General features: G+C 39.7%; 2 protein-coding genes across 4 annotated transcripts in view; both read left to right on the top strand.

Annotated features, from left to right (window-relative positions):
* Positions 1-205: 205 nt before the first annotated feature.
* Positions 206-8,429, top strand: RB195_013549 (uncharacterized protein; the record flags this gene model as incomplete). Its single annotated transcript, XM_064203427.1, has 19 exons — positions 206-222; positions 1,443-1,492; positions 1,634-1,670; positions 2,944-2,993; positions 3,102-3,192; positions 3,399-3,502; positions 3,777-3,879; positions 3,938-4,044; positions 4,409-4,548; positions 4,614-4,733; positions 4,784-4,872; positions 6,269-6,335; positions 6,391-6,505; positions 6,559-6,664; positions 6,724-6,841; positions 7,034-7,080; positions 7,922-8,015; positions 8,164-8,240; positions 8,315-8,429. The coding sequence occupies 19 exons, from the start codon at positions 206-208 to the stop codon at positions 8,427-8,429; spliced, it is 1,647 nt and encodes a 548-aa protein (XP_064059308.1).
* A 1,392-nt stretch (positions 8,430-9,821) lies between these two features.
* RB195_013547 (uncharacterized protein) overlaps positions 9,822-19,406 on the top strand; it is a gene marked incomplete at both ends in the record, with an annotated part of 29,020 nt that continues 19,435 nt past the window's right edge. For 2 of the 3 annotated variants that reach the window (XM_064203422.1, XM_064203423.1), the window contains 5 exons: positions 9,822-9,841; positions 9,904-10,006; positions 16,466-16,541; positions 16,674-16,836; positions 19,235-19,394. In XM_064203422.1, coding sequence (XP_064059299.1) covers positions 9,822-9,841; positions 9,904-10,006; positions 16,466-16,541; positions 16,674-16,836; positions 19,235-19,394 — 522 coding nt within the window. The other variant, XM_064203419.1, reaches the window with a different exon arrangement.

Below are 19,406 nucleotides of genomic sequence, written 5' to 3'. Positions count from 1 at the left end.
AGGCTTGCTTTTGCCGTGACCTTGTCAAGTCCCTCTCGTAAATTCAAAGATTCATAAATTATTGTAGTTATTCATCGAACGGAAGTCTAGTCGATAATGTGTTGTACTGTACACAAATACGTCGAAACATTTGCTGTCCGGACGTTTTTTTTCTTGAGTAAGGAATTGTTATTTAGGGTCATTCACGCCATAAGTATACGGTGCAATGGGATCCTATGAGAGGTTGGTTATAGCTGAGTTCTTATCAACGACGTATGTTTATCATTTTGTCTTTAAAGAGCAGGAATGCCAATCTTAAGATTTCACTCCGTCTAGACACGAACTGTCATTGAAAAATTTGTTACTGTGGAATTCGCTGAAGCCGTCTTCCATCAATGGAAGTAATCACATGTATTTTTCTACGGCAGCTCCAACACTACTTGTTATTTGTAATTGTTGTACAAAAGGAAGTACCTGATTAAACATGACAGTCGTTTTATAGGTACTGTAGAGTCAGAACGACACGAAGCACGGTGCAGTTGCGTAAGTGCCTGCGCTCGAAGCGGTGCGATGGAGCGCAGCGGTTAGGATAGAGTGAGGACCTCTGGTACCACCGTTCATTGCTGCAGTTCGTGATAGTCCCACCTCGATTTCAACCGCTATCTCCACCGCGCCGCTTCGAGCGCAACCGCTTACGCAACTGCACCGTGTTTCATGCCATGTTGACCCGACCATACAGGGATGCGATTTCTAAAGGAATTTGAGAGGAAGGAAAAAATGCAGTTAGAACGAAAAAAATTCTCGAAGAACACAAAACCATTCCTATCTGCAAGATGCAAATTGCGGAAATGTCAAATCCCAGGCCACATTCGGTTCGAGCTCGTCTCAATCTACTTAAAGGCATCACCCCACGACTCTGGAGTGGAATCAAAACGAATTCGCTCACCTCTCTTTAACTAGTTGAAGCCGCAAGACCGCCGAACAGCTGCAAACGTGTAGAGTTAGAGTCGCCACGATCCAGCTTCCTCCAAACCTACCAGAACAGCTGCCACGCGACCGCTCTTGCAGTCGTTTAAGTAGATTTGGATGGGACCCTTTCGGTTCTTTCATTAGCCGTTCTGGCTGAATTTCCCGTCTTTTTTTTCTCTCGGTAAGCTTAGTCTCCACCTCATAAATCCTCGAAGACATATGCCTAGGTTTTAGAGCCCCGACTGACTCAGCTATTCTTTTACAGTGATGAAGTCTCGATTAATGGATGCTCCTCAAATGGGAAAAACATTTCACAGTTAAAGACGGTTTTATGCTCTAGGCGCGATTTTTCGCGCTCTGAATCCATCTCGAGTGCAGTTCGATTAGAGCAGTATTGAGCTCATACACAAAGTACCTTTGCGCCGAAATTTGTAGTTACTTTCTGAAGTGCTTCATGTATTATGTTTAGTGTACGTACATCTTTTTTTTTGTAGAGACAGCGACGTCGGGGATCAGGCAGCCGGTATGTCACCTACGCTATTCGGTAAGTTACAGACTGCTGACATCCAGTATTGTTTGTCTTTCATTTTTTTTATGTATTACTTTGCAAACTAGGACTACCTAAAGAATGTTCGTTTTAATATAATATTTTAAGCCACCCACACAGAATGTGAATTCTTTTCAGAGCGACGTATGAGCGATAACGGATCAAGCACTCTCAGGTATAATGAGCAATTCTCTGAGCGTTCATTTAGTTAGGGAAAATTTTGCCTGAAAGAAGCTTTTTCCGCGACTTATCTCTTGAGATGTGCAAAATAGGACGAAACTATATGGTTTCTCCTCGACCAAAAATTTTCCAAAAGTTTTTCTTGCTCTAAATATTTACAACCTGCGATGTATTCTATTGTTTTCCATTTCCGTTTGCTCATGCAAAGAGAGTTCAAATCATACTTATAAATTGATTGAGATGCTCCGACTCATTACACTTGCCTCGCAATTTACATGGATCATCTAGTATGTACGAGGATTTTTCCCGTTTTGGAACATGTCGTTGAACATTGAATTTGAATACAGTACAGCGTACAGTGGTGATTTGCCTTATTATATTTCTTCTATCTATCTATCTACCTATCTATCTATCTATCTATATCTTTACATCTCTTATTTTTCTAAACAGTATACAAGCAAATAGGGAAAACACAAAGAGCCGTTAGTACGTCGGAAAGTGACTAGTACATATTAGGAGCAGTATATTATAAAGTTAAGCTTTTAACGACTCTTGAGTACAATGAAGTCGCGGGGCAGAGGTGATAAATCTAATCATCACTGCTCATTAGTTCAAATATGATACTATTAATCTGCTAGAGACGATGCGATTCAGTTCTTCCCTCCGCTTCATGTCGTAATCAACTGCGCTCAGACCCGAATGATTTCCTGTAACGAAAAGGTGTTAATTGTTCGCATGGCCTTTGTCGGGATTCGATTTATTATATGTTAGGTAAAAAATGGACTGCGTCATAATAAGAATGTAAAAGAAAAAAATTTTTCTTTTTGTAAACGCCCCCAGTATGGGGTTGCGATATCATGTTTTTCAAACGTTTAACTGTTACGTAGTCCTTCTCCAGGGAAACACCATTTCATTAGTTCTCCTTCACATCTGGAAGTTCTCGGTGTAGAATTTGTGTTACACCTTGTATTTTTTTTCTCGTTTTTATTTAGATTCATCCAGAGATACGATTTTACTATTTTCTTGAAAAAGAAAGGATGTGCAGAATCCTTAGGAAATAGAAGAAAAACAAAAATAGTGTGTTAGTTGTCGCACACCCTCATTTCATTTCTCATTATTTGGAATTTTTCTTTCTTCCATGAACACGTGCTGAGGAACGTGAGATGAATCATCTCTCATTCGTCGTATCATTCTGTAGCTCTTCTCAGCTGTGTTTCCAAAACATTGCCGTTTCTTTCAATGTCATTTTCCTTTGGCATCATTTGCAGAAGAATGTCCTCAACCACTTATTCCACCGACGAAACAGCTCGTGGAAGCAGTGAGCTCCGTTAATTCTTTCTCTTTTTTCTTATTTCTTTCTATATATATATATTCTACTATCGACTGCAAAGAATTCTATGTTATGTCTATGTACGTATGTACCTAGGCAGTGGAAATGATCAGAATGGTTTTGAGAAGTTTGTTCGTGATCAACAAGATAGCATCACCGTTCAACCACCACACTTTAAACCTCTTAGGTAACTGTTTTCTTTGATTTTTGCTTCTGTTTGCTGGCCTCAGCTCATCATCTTCTCATTTCATCTTTGTTTGCTCCATTTCGTCCGTTTTTTTTTAAATCACATTTCCTTTTTCAATCTACATTCTAAATTCTGCCTCGAAATGAAATAATTGTGCTCTGTTTCCACTGTTCGTCGGATATATGAATCTATCGGTTTGCTTGTAGTTCGATCAATGTGCTCAACGAGAAACTAGTGAAAAATCTGCGTGGAATGGAGTACGAAAAACTGCTTCCTCTGCAAGCGTATTCTACACAGATACTACTATCAGGTACAGTCGAGTCAAAACGACATGAAGTACGGACAGTTGTGCAAGCGGCTGCGCTCGAAGCGGTGGAGACAACGATTGGAATCGTGGGACCTTGACGATCTGCAGAGATGGGTGGCGGTAACGAGAATCCTCACACGATCCCAACCACTACGCTCCACCACGCCACTTCAAGCGCAACCGCTCACGCAACTGTCCGGCTTCATGTCGTTTTGACCCAACTATGGATAAAATAGATCTTGACCAAAGTTAGCCTCTAACTTGTTTCATTTCACAGGCTCACATTTGCTAGTGCGTGCTCCAACCGGGAGTGGGAAGACGGCTGCTTTTTTGATACCAGCCATAGAGTATGTAATTAGATATAGCGAGTCTACCAATTGGTAAGCTTTTCAGCCCTTACTTTTCCGTTTTGATCGATACTGTCTTTGCTCCATGTAGGAGAACGAAATTTCCTCTTGTTTTGATTATTGGAAATACACAAAATTTGATGGAGCAGACATTCAAATTTGCTTGCGCAATGGCTGGTTATGACCCGGATCGAGAAAGTAGGTTTGTTTTTTTAGATGCAACGTTACTCAGTTATTGTTTCAAAATTGTTTATTTTTTGCAAATTATATCGTGAGAAAAGATATTAACGATTTCCTTAAAGTTTACTTCTCCTCCGTTTAAAGGGGAATTTTTTCCACGACTCTAAGTAAAGAGTCTAATGAGGTTTGCTTATGTTCTCTTTCAAGTTCTTCTCTTGTTTGAAGAACTTTAGATGTGCCCTGTGTAAGAAGCGATCTGTGGATATTCAAAACTTCAGTATTTCATCTGTATTGACTCTTCTTCCTTTGCATTACGGCCTAACGTAGCTTCAACTTACCTACACATGTAGGTACATCCGTTCGATCACGCTTTTATTTTCAGTTTCTACAACCCAAGTATGTGTATTAGATCTGTATTCCGGCGGCTCCGGTTTCCAAAGAATGAGATCCAACAAGTCAATGGAGCAGCAAATAGTTATTGCCACATGTGGTGGAGTGCTTTTAGCAGTTGAGAAGCAAAAGGTGCACACAAGCTTTTTTGAAAAAAATTGGAGCAGTCTTCGTTGCATTGCATCTTTCTATTTCAGTTAGATCTTTCACAACTCAAACTACTCATAATTGATGAAGCAGATAAAATGGTGGATATTTCACGTGGATTTGGTTTTGACGTGCAAAATATTCTTTCGAAAATTCCACAAGAAACAAAAGTAAGTTGCCTTTCGTAAATTTCGGGAGAGATACAGTTTCAAAGATTCAGGAACAACTTGTTGTCGCAGAGTTCTCAGCGACATTCTTCTCGGAGGATAACGAAATACACATTTCTGATTTGGACAAAGAGCTTTTTCGGTTTGTTATTCCTATTCTAACTCGGTTCTTGCGATTCGTCACACTAGTTCGTTGGAACAAGATTTTTTTAAAAATATGAATACCATTATGGTCAGTTGAAGAGTGGTAATTAAATGTTGTTGTGAGAAGAAATTAACGCTAATTCTGAATTTCGCATACTTGCTATTGAAGAGGGCAAAGTATGTGGTAGGTCAAAATGAAATGAAGCACGGTGCAGTTGCGTAGATGCCTGCGTTCGAAGGGGCGCAGTGGAGTGGGCCATCGCGAACTGATCCTAACCGCTACGCCCCACCGCGCGGCTTCGGGCGCAGCCGCTTACGGGACTGTACCGTGCTTAATGTCGTTCTGGCACTACCGTACACGGAATTGACGCTGTTTCGATCTTTCCTCGGATGGATAGAGGCAAGGATATAGTTCATGACTACGAGCGTGGTCATGCTCAATTCACGACTATAATCTTATAATCCAGAAGAATACGCGCGAAACAGCCTTGCGCGATTCCTTCTCACCTACTGTACAACTTATTACGGATAAAAGAACGAGTGCACTTCGCAACACGTCTACGATTATGTGAGTGGGGCAGCTTCTGCTGTTTGAGTTCTCTTATTTGGACTGCGATCGCTGGACTTTACTTAGGTTTTATCGTGTAATAAGTTGGATCTTTAGTGAGGTTGGATCAAAGCTTGTTTTTTTCTGGATTGATAGAGAGAATCGATTGGGGTCAGGCTCATACTTATGAACTACACCTCTACCCTTATATTCGTGATGAGATCACAGGATCGTCAGTTCCTTGATGCCCTTCCTTCAATGTTATTTCTTGTTTCAAAAATAGAAGTTGAGTCTACTAGAATGAAAACGACATGAAGAACGGTGCAGTTGTGCTCGAAGCGACGCGATGAAGACAGGGGTTGGAATCGAGGTGTGACTATCGCGCAGCTAGGAATTTTGTCAGCAAGGGTCTGCCTAGATTCTAACCGCTACGCTCCTCTGCGCCACCACGAGCACAGTCGTCTACGCAACTACACCGTGCTACATGCCATTCTGACCCCACTATACATTGAAAATATTTTTAATATGAGCTCGTTAAATTAAAGTAAATAGTAAATATGCTTTGGGCAGCAGTGACGGCTGCAATTTTTTTTTCTGTGGGAGATATTGAGAGAAGAATGGAGTGATTTCCGCGAGCTATTTTGGAAACTGTCTCAAGACCAAAACAGAGTAGAAACAAATCATTTTAGGAATGATAAGAAAGGATGAATGACAACGTGCGTGAACATTCGGTAAATTCGCGAAGATTTCTAAAAAAATTTTCTTGACCCGTTTTCAGTAGAGGATTGGAAGTTTAGTCTCCTCAGATTGCCATTGGAAAAAACTCAACCGAACTTTATTTTTTCAGAGGTGAGATCCCCGCACTCATAGATATTCCTGCCCCTAGAGGTTATATTACTCAGCGAGTGATAGAGGTTGGAGTTACTACCAACTATAATTTTCAATCGTCATCTCTTCTCTTCTGTTTAGAAGGGCGAACGTGTACAAGGCTCGCCTGGATGGGTACCTAATTTTGATAAGGATCTTAGTTGGTTGGTTGGGTTACTTGAAGGTGATTTGAAGATGTATGGTATGAAGAAAGAAGGTTGGATAAAGTTTTGTTATGCTTAGAACAAGTCACAAAGAAATCATTTTCAGGACCTTTCACAAAGTCAACAGTGATATTTGTGGAACGAAAAATCACCTCGAATTACTTAGCAATATTTTTCCAGCTGCTTGGCTACCGTATGGAACCCTTGAACTCGTTGGTTCTATTGTTTGAAGCAAAATTTTTATAATTAGCATTAGCTGATACATTTGCAGAGACTACACCACAACGGACAATAGGAATACACTTGCAAAAATGGAGAATGGTGAGATTCAAGGAGTAGTAGCGACAAACAAGCTGGCTCGAGGACAAGATATTAAGGCAGTGGATCATGTGAGCAGAGAGTTGTGATTCATGTTTATGCTTTAGGAGCAAGGATTTTTTTCTTATGGAAATCCTATCTACTACATTTTAACGTTTCTTAAGTGAACTGACTTGGTAAAGAGTTCAGTTCACCAAAGTAATGGTTGCTTTTTATGCAGATCAATAATAGTCAGCAACTGTTTGTGAATGTGGTTTGTTTAGGTCATAATTTATGAGATGGCGCAGAATTTTGACGACTACACGCATAGGTTAGTTTATGCATTAAATTTATATATGACTAGTCTTTCTTCTCATTTCTTTTTTGTTCAAATACTTGAGTTCAATGAGTAAGAAGGTTAGAAATGTTGGTAATTGTTCTCTAATTTGCTGCAAGATAGTAAAATAAATAAATATAGTAAATAGTAAGTGAATACTATCTGATACTGGTACTGATACTGATAGTGATACTTTTTTTAGTCGTGACGCACATAAACGATATGATATGTATTTTAAACAAAATTATTATGATATCCAATGCAGGATATGCGTTTTATATCCATGCTGTGATATACAAGATATATATATACATAAGTCAATTATCGTTTCTGGCGTTAAAAGAGACCACTAACGAAGCTGTTTTGCTGAATGAAAACTAAGTTTACAAAGATTCATAAATAAACCACTTTTAGAGTCCTGAGTCTATAACATTTGTAGTTATCTCAAATAATTTTAATAGGAGCTGTCGGATAGTCCGGTTAGCTTCTTAAATTTAATTATAAATTCAGGCCCTTTCATCCAGCTGTGGCAAAAATTCCATCCAGTTGCAATTGAATGGACTGCAATTATTGTTAAAGAATGTAATACAGTTATTATGCTTCTTATGCGTTATGAGTTTGTCACGTGACGATAGAAATTACTATCTAGCTGGTAGTAACGAGTCTAAATGTGGCTTTTCCGAGCGAGGAGGGATTATGGTGTTTATTTAGAGATATAATAGTCACCGGCACCTTCTATGGGCGCTTTTGTGTGAAACTATAAACTCCCTTATAGGTTTCATAATGTTTTTACGCTTGCTCTATGTTTTCCTGATTCGAAGTCTGGCATTTGTAGAATTGGTCGCACTGGTAGGATGGGAAAAGGCGGAAGAGCAACAGTGTTTTTCAGTGTCCTCAACGATTACCCTCATGTAGTACCATTGTTTGAGGTGAATCCTAGGGTTTCTTTTGTCCACTATTTCAAATCATTCTTGTTTAATTATGCGGTCCTTTTCTGTTCCTTTTCACCTTCCTCATTCTTTCCCACTAAATTTTCTTCTGCTTTTATATATGGCAAATAACTGGTTTTTTTTCTAGTTCATGTCCTACCACAATCAAGTCATTCCAAAATGGCTCTTCGATGAATATAAGAAGATAAAACGCATTGAAAGCCAGTGGGTCTTCAAAAATTATTCCTGTTTTGATCTTATTTCCGATAAGTCGGTGTTGCACTAATCTATTTTTTAAGAGAAGCGTCGGATAGTTTTGTATCGGCTACTTCGAATGTGTCATCTGAAGAATCTGATGAAGACAGTAATGAGGAACTGATTCAGATTGAGAATAATCGAAATGCTCTGGATTGACCCTACTACATTTCGTAAAAGGCAACATTAGAATGTTCTGCCTCTGTTCACGTCCATTTGTGTCGTTATTTTAATCTTCTATTTTCTCTTTCCTCTTTTTTCAACTTAACTACTACTTTGACTTATATATTTTTTCCTCGATGAACTTCTATAGTCGAGATTTTCCTTTGAAAAAAATAGCAGTTTTATTTTCCTTCTTCCTTCACATAATTCCACGACAATTCTTATTTTGTTGAGGTCTCATGAGCGAATCGAGCTTCTTCCTTTCCCTTTCTTTACGTGAACCAACACCTCTCCAGGATATGAGAATCTAAGACCTGAGAAGAAGAAGAGTCCATGATGCATTACGATGATCGACATGGCTTCTTTAATCTTCTTAGTCGATCTAAAACAATTCATTTTTTTAATTTTGTAGTAAAGTTAGCCGGTGAAGTGATTGCATTGCCACCAGTGTAAAGTAATTGTGTTCTGATTTTGATTTATTTCGCTTCGAGTTCGTTTGCGAACTTTCTCTTGTGTTTAATTGAGTTATAACGAAGTGCTCTTATGTGGAACATGCCTGCATCGGAACTGTATAGTACGTCCGAATTTCCTCTCTTTTTTTTTTGCTCCCAAGTGATAAATGATGGAATTAATCTTTAGCTGATGGATTTGTTTCTGTGGTCGGGTCAAAACAACATGAAGCACACATGCAGCTGCGTAAGCGGCTCTGTTACAAGCGGCGCGGTCAAGATAGCGGTTGTAATCGAGATGGGACCATTGCGAACTGCAACGGTGAAGGATGCTAGCAAGAGTGCTAACCGCTACGCTCCAGCGCACCGCTTGGAGCGCAGCCGCTTATGCCAGTGCAGAATGGTTCATATCGTTTTGATCCTGTTATGGTTTTAAGATATGGAAGGAGCACACTGTTGTTCCTCGAGTAGGAAGAAATGAAAGATAGTACGATGACCATGACCGCTCCAAAATTTAGTCCTGCTGTTTCATCAGCGCCAAAATGAGCTACAGATCATAGTCATAAGTAGCATAGCAGTACGTACGGCAATTAAGTTAAATAATGAAATTACTAATGGTGATCTAAGCTTTTAACAATAAGCATGTTGATTGATCATCATCTATATGTAGACAAATTTTGTTCTGGATTCTAGGATTTCTGCGAGGAACGATTTTGAGAGTAACCTGATAGCAGTTCTTCGTTGTTGTCGCAAGAAGTCATCTCTGCTTTTACTGGTTTATCTACTTTTATTGATTTATCTTATTTAAAACCACTTTCAGCGGCGGTAAAAGGGCATATGCAAGAACTATATGATAGCTCCACGTTCTGCTCTACCTAAATTGGATGTAAGCGCTGCTTTTGATCGAATATTCGATTAATCGCTAGTATGATTTGCCCAAATGGAAGAAAAGCGCCATCGGTAACCTTTTCACTCCCTCAGTGATTGTAACATGAAGAAGATCGATGTATTGTTCAATTAAGGAACGTGATAATGGGACACGTCGTTGATATCCCCGCGAAGCCTGCGCTCTCTGGGAATTCATCAAAGTTCGTGGAAGATTTAGATCAACCAGGCGGTGAACAAGTAAGTAGGTTACTGGTTAATAAACAGGTGAGTAAATTATTGCTTACTGTGCTTTCTTATTTTTTTTTCTAAATTTGATCCAGTTTATGAACTAAGGAGTGGTCGTGTACTCGCTTTGCATGTTTTCAATTTTCTTGCAGTTCTGTGAGTCCTTTTTCTTTCTAAGTCCTAGAGTTCTTCGTAAATGTTTAATGTTGTTGTACTTTGACACTTGTTGTCCACTAGAAACAAAATTGGTGAAGTCCCGTTTTGCAGGGATCGTCTGGATGTTTGTATTTTCGAAAATATTTCTGATTCTGTTAGTGTTTTAGTGTTTTGTATTTGACAAGAGCTGACAGTAATTACTTTAGTTAACCGTTCCTCACAGCTCATGCTGAATATAGCCAACTTCACCAGTTTCCAGGTTAATCTTAGCTCTAAGAAGACTAAGAAGCATCAGTATGTGTACATCACGAAGCATCCCTTTGTTATTTGCGTCGTATGAGACGAATTCGTTATTCGTTCGCCTTATTAACATCAAGTAATGAGGTAGCGACCTCATCTTGAAATTTTTTTACCATCTTCTATTTTGATGTCGTTGTGCATGTATATGTGAAGAGTGGCAACCCATTTTCTGATTCTTAGGAAGTGTGGATAGTAGATTAAGAAGTGTGGATAGTAGAGCTGTTTGCAAATGTTTGGTGGTTTTTCGTTATTTTGGCTTAAGTTTATTTTTGCAAACGGGCAGGTCCTTACCCTTTTTTAATGAAGATAATGTTCGCAACATAATGAAGAATGTTGGCTTCGAAGTCTAATGAAGGTCGTATTTTGGACATCTCATTAGCCGACAGAAACTCTTTGGAATTTTATCGATAAGTAAAATGAAATAGTCGGTGAGAAGGTTCAACCATCTGGAAAAGAGTCTATGAAACAAATATGGAGCATTACGGATGAAAATGTTCAGAAACGAAAAAGTAATGAAGGAAAAAGAGAGTGAAAAGCGCTTTTTCCAGTTTTGTTTTTGGATTTCTGTCAACTTTTCTACTTTCCAGTAGTCCTATGTTCTAGTATATGTCTTACTACGCCATCCGCTTCAGTTATCCTTCTATTCTAAAACCTCAATCCTGGACTACCATTTGGTTATAGTAGTTTCTACTTATCTAGTTCAAATAACTGTAGTTGAACAAAAACCTTAAAATATCCACTGTGATCAGTACTATGCTGTTTACAACGTATCTTGTACTCGCTCTACTTCCGAATGCCCTTTTGAAAATTATATTTACTATCAAATACATTCCCTTACGATGAATTCGTGAAAACGGAGTTCATTAGTCTTGTTGCGGGGATGATTTCTCATTTTCATGCCATTAATTCTGCCGAACGATCATCTTTCGTACGCGGTCAGTTGTCAAAGGCACAACCCACTTACAAATATAATTTTTCGTGATCTTCAAGAATTTTGATAGATTGAACTTGGGCTAAGGTCAGCTGCAAACAGATCCCCTCAAAAATAATGTCAGACTCGAAAAAAGTAACTCTGTAAGTGTGTTTTTCGCGTTTTTCACTCCCTCTTCAAATTTCAATTGAATAATTCATTTTCAATTAATTTCCAAGTTGGTTGACGAGTTTACAGGCGGCGCTTCTCACTCGGACGGCCACCATAAACAGGGCGCGAGCTGTGTGCGAAGCGCAGAGCTGTCGCCAATGCTACTGTAGCAGCCATAGTCGAATCAAAACGTCATGGAACACCGCCCAGTTCCGTAAGCGGCTGCGCTCGAACCGGTGCGGTGGAGGTAGCGTCTGGGATTCAGGTAAGACCATCGGGAACTGCAGCAGCGAGTTGTGCTAGCTAGGGTCCCAGTCGAGTCTAATCGCTCCGCACCACCGCGCTGTTTCGGACGCAGTCGTTTACGGAACTGGATCGAGCTTGGTTTCGTTTTGACCCGACTATATTTACTCTCCGGCACTGTTCATATCGTTGTCGCTTGACGCTCTTGTCGCATTCCGCCATCCATGTACTGGGATTAAATGGGAGTCGCCAGAAAGCAAGAAGACGAGCTTGAAATGCGAAGGTTGGAGGTTTTAAGTGGAAATTTGGAGCCATTGCAGTTCCTGGATAACTTTTTAAGGCGGGAGTTATCGGCCATATCTATGCGATCTATTGGGCTGGCAACTAATTGCTGTCACATTTCAGAGATTTCGCTCAAGGAATTTATCTTGTTGACCTGTTGGTCCAACACTAAAGATTACTAATGTATGATAAATGCTCCATATTCTATCATTAATGCTTTCCCTTGATGGTTTCTTGTGGGAGGGCTTTCCCCCTACCTCGTGAAGCGAGTCCCAACCTCTCGAACCTAGTCCATCAGGATGATGTGTTGCTGGTCGAACGTCAAGGAAGTTGAGGGGTCTCTGCTACATACATGGTTCTACTATCAATGTTGAGGAGCAGCTGGACCAGATGTTCCAAGTTTCATTCATCTCATTTATCCCAAATTTTGTGAAGCTTTATTCTTGGCGGGTATTTTGGATTTGCCATAGGTTTGGTTTATTCTCGTACATTACAGTTCCATGGGTAGCCCTGGATTATTCTGGATGTGTACTCTATTAGAATTGGCCTAATCATATTCCTAGGTTTTATTTTTATAGATAAAGTTTCGGTCGAATTTCTTCCGGGGAACTTCTCCATCTATATCCTAACTTCTGCCTATTTTGCAGTATTTTTAGAGCTTACATCTGAAAACTGAAAACGGCTCATTTGCTGTAGTTATAATTTAAAGGAAAATGTAGGAGATGTAAAAGAAAAAACTCCGTATTCATTAGATATTGATGGACTCTAACTATCTGAACTCCACTAGCAAATTTTCTCTTCCTCTTCTAGCCCTTAGTAAAATTTTTCTTCTTCCTGTGCTATTCCGTGTTTTCTCAGCAGGACTTGCACAGTCCAATTTTGATAATCGTTTGCGAAACAATTAATCGCTTAGTAATTTGACACGTTTCGTCCTATAATTGAAGTATAGATCTCATTGCAAAAATTTGGCGCATTTATGCGTGCAGGATGCTGTGCCTTGCAAGCGTAACTCAGTATGCAGAATAGGTAATTGTGCTGGCAGCTGCAAATTCTGCAATATCTGCAAATACAGTAACGGGCGGTGCCTCGGCGCTTCTTCCGTCACGTTCAGTAGTTCTGTGTCCGTTTTGACCAGATCTTCTCTACCCTTGTAGACGGTGTAAAAATGAATGATTTAAAATGGGTCGTGTAGGCGAAGGGAGGGTTTATGTTTGTTGTTTCTCATCTTCATGGATGAACTCTCGGTCGTTTTTTTTTCTCTCGAGGAAATTCCGCATCTATATCCAAACTTTTGTCTATTTTGCTGCATTTTCAAAGTTTGCTTTTAAAAACTGAAAAGAATTGATGTTGTCGTTGCTTAGGTTTTCTTGCTTTCTGATTTTCGCTCTTTTCTCTGTTTATCTTTCGGGACCAAGTAATCGACCGATGAACTGACATCTTTCTACAGAAGAGCACCTAGGTTACCTGCTCAAGTTCTGTTCTTGAAAACTTCTATTAAGTGTTTTTTTAGTGTTACGTACGAGAACTGCACTTTAACTAAGTTCCACCTTTCATTCTAATTTTATCAAACTTTTTTCTCTTGAATTAATTAAAATATTTTGCACCATTTTAGGCCCTTTCCCGAACGTGGCGCATATGGTCACGAGCACTTTTTCTATTCGTTTTCAAATTTTCTGCTCGGTTTTATTTGCTTTTCAAGAAACAAAGAAAAACAGAGTTCCATGCATTTCTCAATTAAACTTTTGATAGTTTTCAACTTCTACATGTTCCCCATGGGTGACAGATGGAAATTAAAGGAACTCTGAAAAATTGTTATTGCTGCGTGCAAAGTTGTATCTGTAAGTTATGCAGATAGGTACATAGATATCGCTTTCTAAGTGATTTCCGGGAAAATGTTCTCTAGAAATCATGAACACATTGCTACAAAAAGTCGAGGGCGAACGTGAATGACAATTCCGGGGTCACTTTTCTATATTTCCATGGGGAATTTTCGTGCTCCTTTCTTCATGTCAAACTTTATTCATTGCATTCTGAAATTGTATACGTTAGTCTCTTCTTCTTTTTCTGCACTGATTCAACAACATCTACTTAGAAATAGAGTTGCTAAAAATAGGAGAGCGAAGGAAAAATTGGCCAGAAGCCTCCTATCACCGTCAGAAATCTCTATGTCTTTTTTTTTAAATGTTTGGGTTTGATTCGTGGGGTGATGCCTTTAATACATGCTGCAAAAGGATAGTGTCGACTAGGTCGCTTAGAACAACGCCGAATGATCGAAAATGCTGAGTTTGATAATATCAGTTTCTTATCGTCATCTCAGACGATATAGATATTAATAAGGGAATTCGAGAATGTGTGCGAAAGTGATGTCACGTCGATCACTTGTGAGTTGCAGAGATACCGCTCACTAATGTACAAAAACAGTTTGTTCGAAACCGATTCTGCGATCGCTTAACACCTAGTTGCCCAATATGTGTAGTTGTTAGGAACAGAGACTGCGTGACGTCGGATACATTCTCTTTTATAACTTGTCAAGCATGTGGAGAACGACCATTTTGTTCTGTCTGCTCTGTGCGTAGAACGTTAGAAACGTTTGCCATAACTCCAAAAATTGACAAAAATTAAGAGCACATCCCGTGACCAACAAGCTGGTCTCGCACCATGACCTTTGCAAGTTTTGATCTCTGGGACTGATACACGTTTTACTAACGATACAGTTTCGCTGCGCGGAAGTCCGCTTGCATCACGGCCAGACGTCTATTAGAATTATGTTAGCGGTTTGGCAGCACTCTGACCTGTCTCTTGCTCTACTCTTTTGTTTAATGGTAACTTGTGTTGTGATGCCAAAATAAAGCGGTTTTAACAATCTCGTTTCTGTGCTCCACCTGAACGAAAAGGAAAGGTATCCTCAATTTGATCCATTCGATCACTGGTACTTCTTTCTGTTTCTTTCACGTTTCATCGAATTCGACCAGCACTCGTTCCGCCCGATTGATGCTTGATGTTATCAAAGCGATATCATCAGCGAAATGGAAATTTCGGTGTGGTGTAAATGCCGTTCATCAACTCTCACTCCCATGTCGTCCCATTGCAATCCTCGCATCGCGTTCTCGACAGTGGCACTGAATATTTTTTGGTGAGATTGTGTCATCCTGACGAACCCCCTCTCTCTGTGACATTATTGTAGAAGAGGGAAGTTTTGGTTGTGAGGTAGTTATGAAACTCACGCTGTACTTTATGTACGGAGCAGAGACGCCTTGATTCAAAAGAGTTCCATGACCGCTTTGGTCTCAACTGAATCGAAGGCTTTTTCAAGTCGATGAAAACAAGACACAGCAGCATCTTTTATTCTCGCGATACTTCTATGAGTTTTGAAACTGTGTGTATGTAGTCGGTCGCACTGAACCCTTTTCCAAAGCATGCTTGCTCATACGAGTGTCCGCCGTCTAAAATTTATTCTATCCTGTTTAGGATTACTCTTGTGAAGGGCTTGTTGACAGACAGTAGGCAGATTCGGCGATAGTTGCCGATGTCCTGTGCTTCTTTTTTGTACAAAAACACGCTCTTGTTGGTTTTCCATTGCTCAAGAACTTAGCATTACGACAGATAACCAGTGAGCAGCTTAGCCAGTGTTAAAATTTATTCCAGAACTATTATTCTATGCGGAAAAAACAAGCTTTTGCTCTCACTCAGATATCGCTTTCTAAGCGATTTCCAGAGAAAAAAAATTCTCCAGAAATCATGAAGACATTACTACCTTCACTAATTTTTCTGCTTTTGTCTTGTTTTTTCTTTAAAAATCAAATTATAGGTAAAATAAATGAATAAAAGATAGGTATAAACCAATTAAATATGGAGAGGTTCGGTTAAATAAGTGATTGATTGACACTTGTTTTGAAAAGGTGAGGAAATCTAAGTACTACAGATGAAATGAAAACCTCTTATCTATTCGATGTTTTGTTCATCGGTTTGAAAGTTGTTTTTTGCAAAATTAACTCATTTAATAAATTATTTAATTTTTAATCTAAAGCAGAATCGGACCGACTCTGCTTAAGATTAATCTCTATTTCGGGTTTATTAATCTCTACTTTCGTTTCTTCGCTTGGTCCCATTTTTTGCACTTCTTATTTACGTTCCAGTGTAATCGCATTGGAAGTGCACCATATTTATATGGATTTTTTTTCTGGGCGAAAACCTCCGACTAGCATTCAAAAAGATCGGCGCACAGGCGCTTGCATGCGATCCACACATCTGACGGCAATAATTGAAAGTATGCTCGCGGCTCTGACATCCATCACCCACTAAGTTCATTATCAAATTGTCGGCAGCCATAGAGCGGAGCACTCGGACGCAAATACGCACATACACACATATATGCCGCAGGATTTGAGGTCCCGAATGTCCTTTTGCAGGAAACCACCGCCGCCTATTCACCTCGAAAAGTCCGCTGTTGCCGTGCCAGTGTCGACGGCAGCCTGCTACTGAGAAGTATGTCCCGGTGAGGGATGCCGCCACCGGCCGCCGTACGCGACGCTACGCGACCGCTTGTACTCGCCGTCGTGCTGTTCTGTATGATATTCATCCTCATCTATATACTAATTACATTCCCACGTCCCCTAGTTACCGTACCATCTAATACCGCTGCGACTACGAAAATCGATGGAGCGGTTGATGATGATCCGTATCGATTCGCTGATCAGCCATTCCACAGACGTCATATTCCGAATATTGTTCGGCCGTCGCTGTATCAGGTCCAACTAAAGCTCTACCTCCCATGGAGACCGTGAGTGATTTGCATATTTCTAGTTATCCTTAAATTTTCTCATCACCTCGTTTTTTTTCTTTCCCCTGAATTCTCCGAGAAATTCTCTTGCGTCATTTTGCATTTGGTTGAGGTCTTTGACGTTTTTTTTTCTGTGAAGGTCATCATTTTTTCTCCATGAAATACTCCTGGAAAGCCACCAATTCAACAGAATTAAGGTAACGGTTGTCCTTCTCTGCGATTATAGATTGCAAAAAATTCGTAGAGTTTGCTATAGAAAATTTCACTGATCACCCAAAACTTCAGTGATGCGAAATTAAGCGCCCATCGAAGAAATTACTGCTAGAATTCCATTTTTTTAATGGTACTTTCGGTAAAGTCTCAAGCTTAACAATTTCTTCGTCATTACGTACGTAGAGCAAAGACAAAAATGAAATTTAGATCTTTTCTACGATACTCTACAATTTAAAGGTATCCGTGAATGTATGAGAAAAAGCAGAAGAAATTTTGCCTTTTATTGCTGGGTCAGTGTCTGGAGGCAAGATCGTTGCTTGGAGTGAGTTAGGCGGTGAAGTTGGCCAGAGTCAGGCTAAAACATACGACGATGACTGTGTTTTAGTTATTTTCTAGTACTAAGTATTGTGAAAAGCGTTTTTCTTTTCTTTGATTTTTTTCTATCCCTATTTACCTTCAAACCGTGCTTTTCACAACGTCAAGAGAAAAAAAGGACAGAAAAAAGTGTATGAGAAGAAGAGCTGTATTCTACACTTCGTACTTCTTCTAGGAAACGAACACTGTCCTTTCCTACATAGAATCTAGCTGAAATATTTTACTTAGTAGATATCCGGATTTTTTTGTATCCCTATGTAAATTACAAACTTTTTTCCAATGTTCTCCTGTTTGTACTACACAGCTAGATGCCTTCTCGTTGCTGCATTATAGGTAGTGATCTAAAAGATTTTTGAGCGCGAATAAATAAATTTTGAGAAGTGAAGGCACTTTTCGCTTGTATTGCAAATGAGGTTTAAGGGTGTGAATAATTGGAAACATGATTCCACTCGATATGATGAACGAACGACATTTCATGGTGGTGGACGGTAGATAAATTGCTCAGTGTCATTAAACTCGGCAGTTTCAGCCTGCAATTTCGCTGCTAAACTGAATGAATCCAATTTGAATCGGATTGCAACAAAAGTTGAATGATTGGGCTTGCACTATGACCAGAAACAATCATAGAAATGGCTGTGACACTGAAAGCTATCATCCTGGATAGAGGGACATTCCTATAAAGGAAGACCATGTTTAACAAATGGACGGCTGGGAAAATTTCTTTGTTCATTCCGTGTAACGGCAACAAAAATATTGAGATTCTCTATTTGATTAGTAGGGTTCGAGACATGATTTCTAAGAATGGTGGAGAAATACCCGGATACATCTCCGGTAATCCCGAAGGACGTGGTTCACAAGCGTTCTGTGGAGGCGAATATCTTTCTGAGAAATTCCGGACTTTTTCGGAGCACTCAGTAATTATCATCATCGTCGATCATATGAATTGCATAGGTTACATACTTCAGTAGGGATAGTCTTAACACTTCTAGCTTCATAACGACAACATACCACGAAATTGTTTATGTTAATTTCTCCTGATGTAGGGTTAGGGATGTGGATGACGAATATGCACGGGATCACGCTCGATTCTCCATAATCGTCTTCAAAGATGACGTGAAAAACGGCTTTCGGGTTCGAATTTTCCTACGAGACACCTTACGACGCCCTACTCATAAGCAAGCGCTACATCTGCAAGCGAACGGAGGATCAATGAGGCCTGCCCAAGTAGAACGAATGAATAGAACACTGAGCAGGAGCATGTATAGAGTTGACGTGCTATAAGGTGCTTTGTTGGAAAATTTGTTCATGATGGCCGTTTCCCACGCCGTTTTGATGAGGTTTTGGAGGGATTTGGTGTGATCGCGTTCATACTCGTGATCTACACCTCCAATGTTGGCTTTTTGTGGAGAGATCCTAACGCAGGCAATCTCGTGGTATGCTGCCTTCAAAAGATGAAGAGGTTTTAGTGGAATCGGTGACTAAGTAGAAGCCTCGTTCTATTTAAAAAAAATTGAGGCCTCTCATTCCTGGTTTTGTTCAGAGTGTCTCGCGTATTTTTCGCCACTAAAAAAAAGGAAAACAAAAAAAAAACATGAAAAATTACATCCTCTCGAGAGTTGAACTCAAATGCAATCATGAACGCGTTGATTAGGGTTTCGAGCTAAAACTAAATGGTTTTAGTGATTAATAATCACTTAGCCAATGCGTCGATGTTCGAACCTTTGACTCAATGAGTTCTTTTGAACAATGGTTTTGGAGAACTACTTTAGGACTCTTCCGAAGCTACTGTTCCCTACCAAACATTTTTCAGGGGCATTACATTTGGCGCGCTCGATTTCACATTGGATGGTGTGACTCGTATGGAATTCACTGTACAACAAGCCACAAGACGAATACAACTGAACATAAAAAATCTGAACATAACCGCTGTGCGCCTTTACAACAATTCAGGAGAAATCGGCGTCGATAAGGTTTCTCTTTGG

The sequence above is a fragment of the Necator americanus genome, chromosome V, assembly GCF_031761385.1.
Source record: "Necator americanus strain Aroian chromosome V, whole genome shotgun sequence".
In the NCBI taxonomy this organism is placed as follows: domain Eukaryota; kingdom Metazoa; phylum Nematoda; class Chromadorea; order Rhabditida; family Ancylostomatidae; genus Necator; species Necator americanus.
The sequence above is the reverse complement of the archived record's forward strand: the minus strand, read 5'-3'. Positions and strand labels throughout refer to the sequence as shown.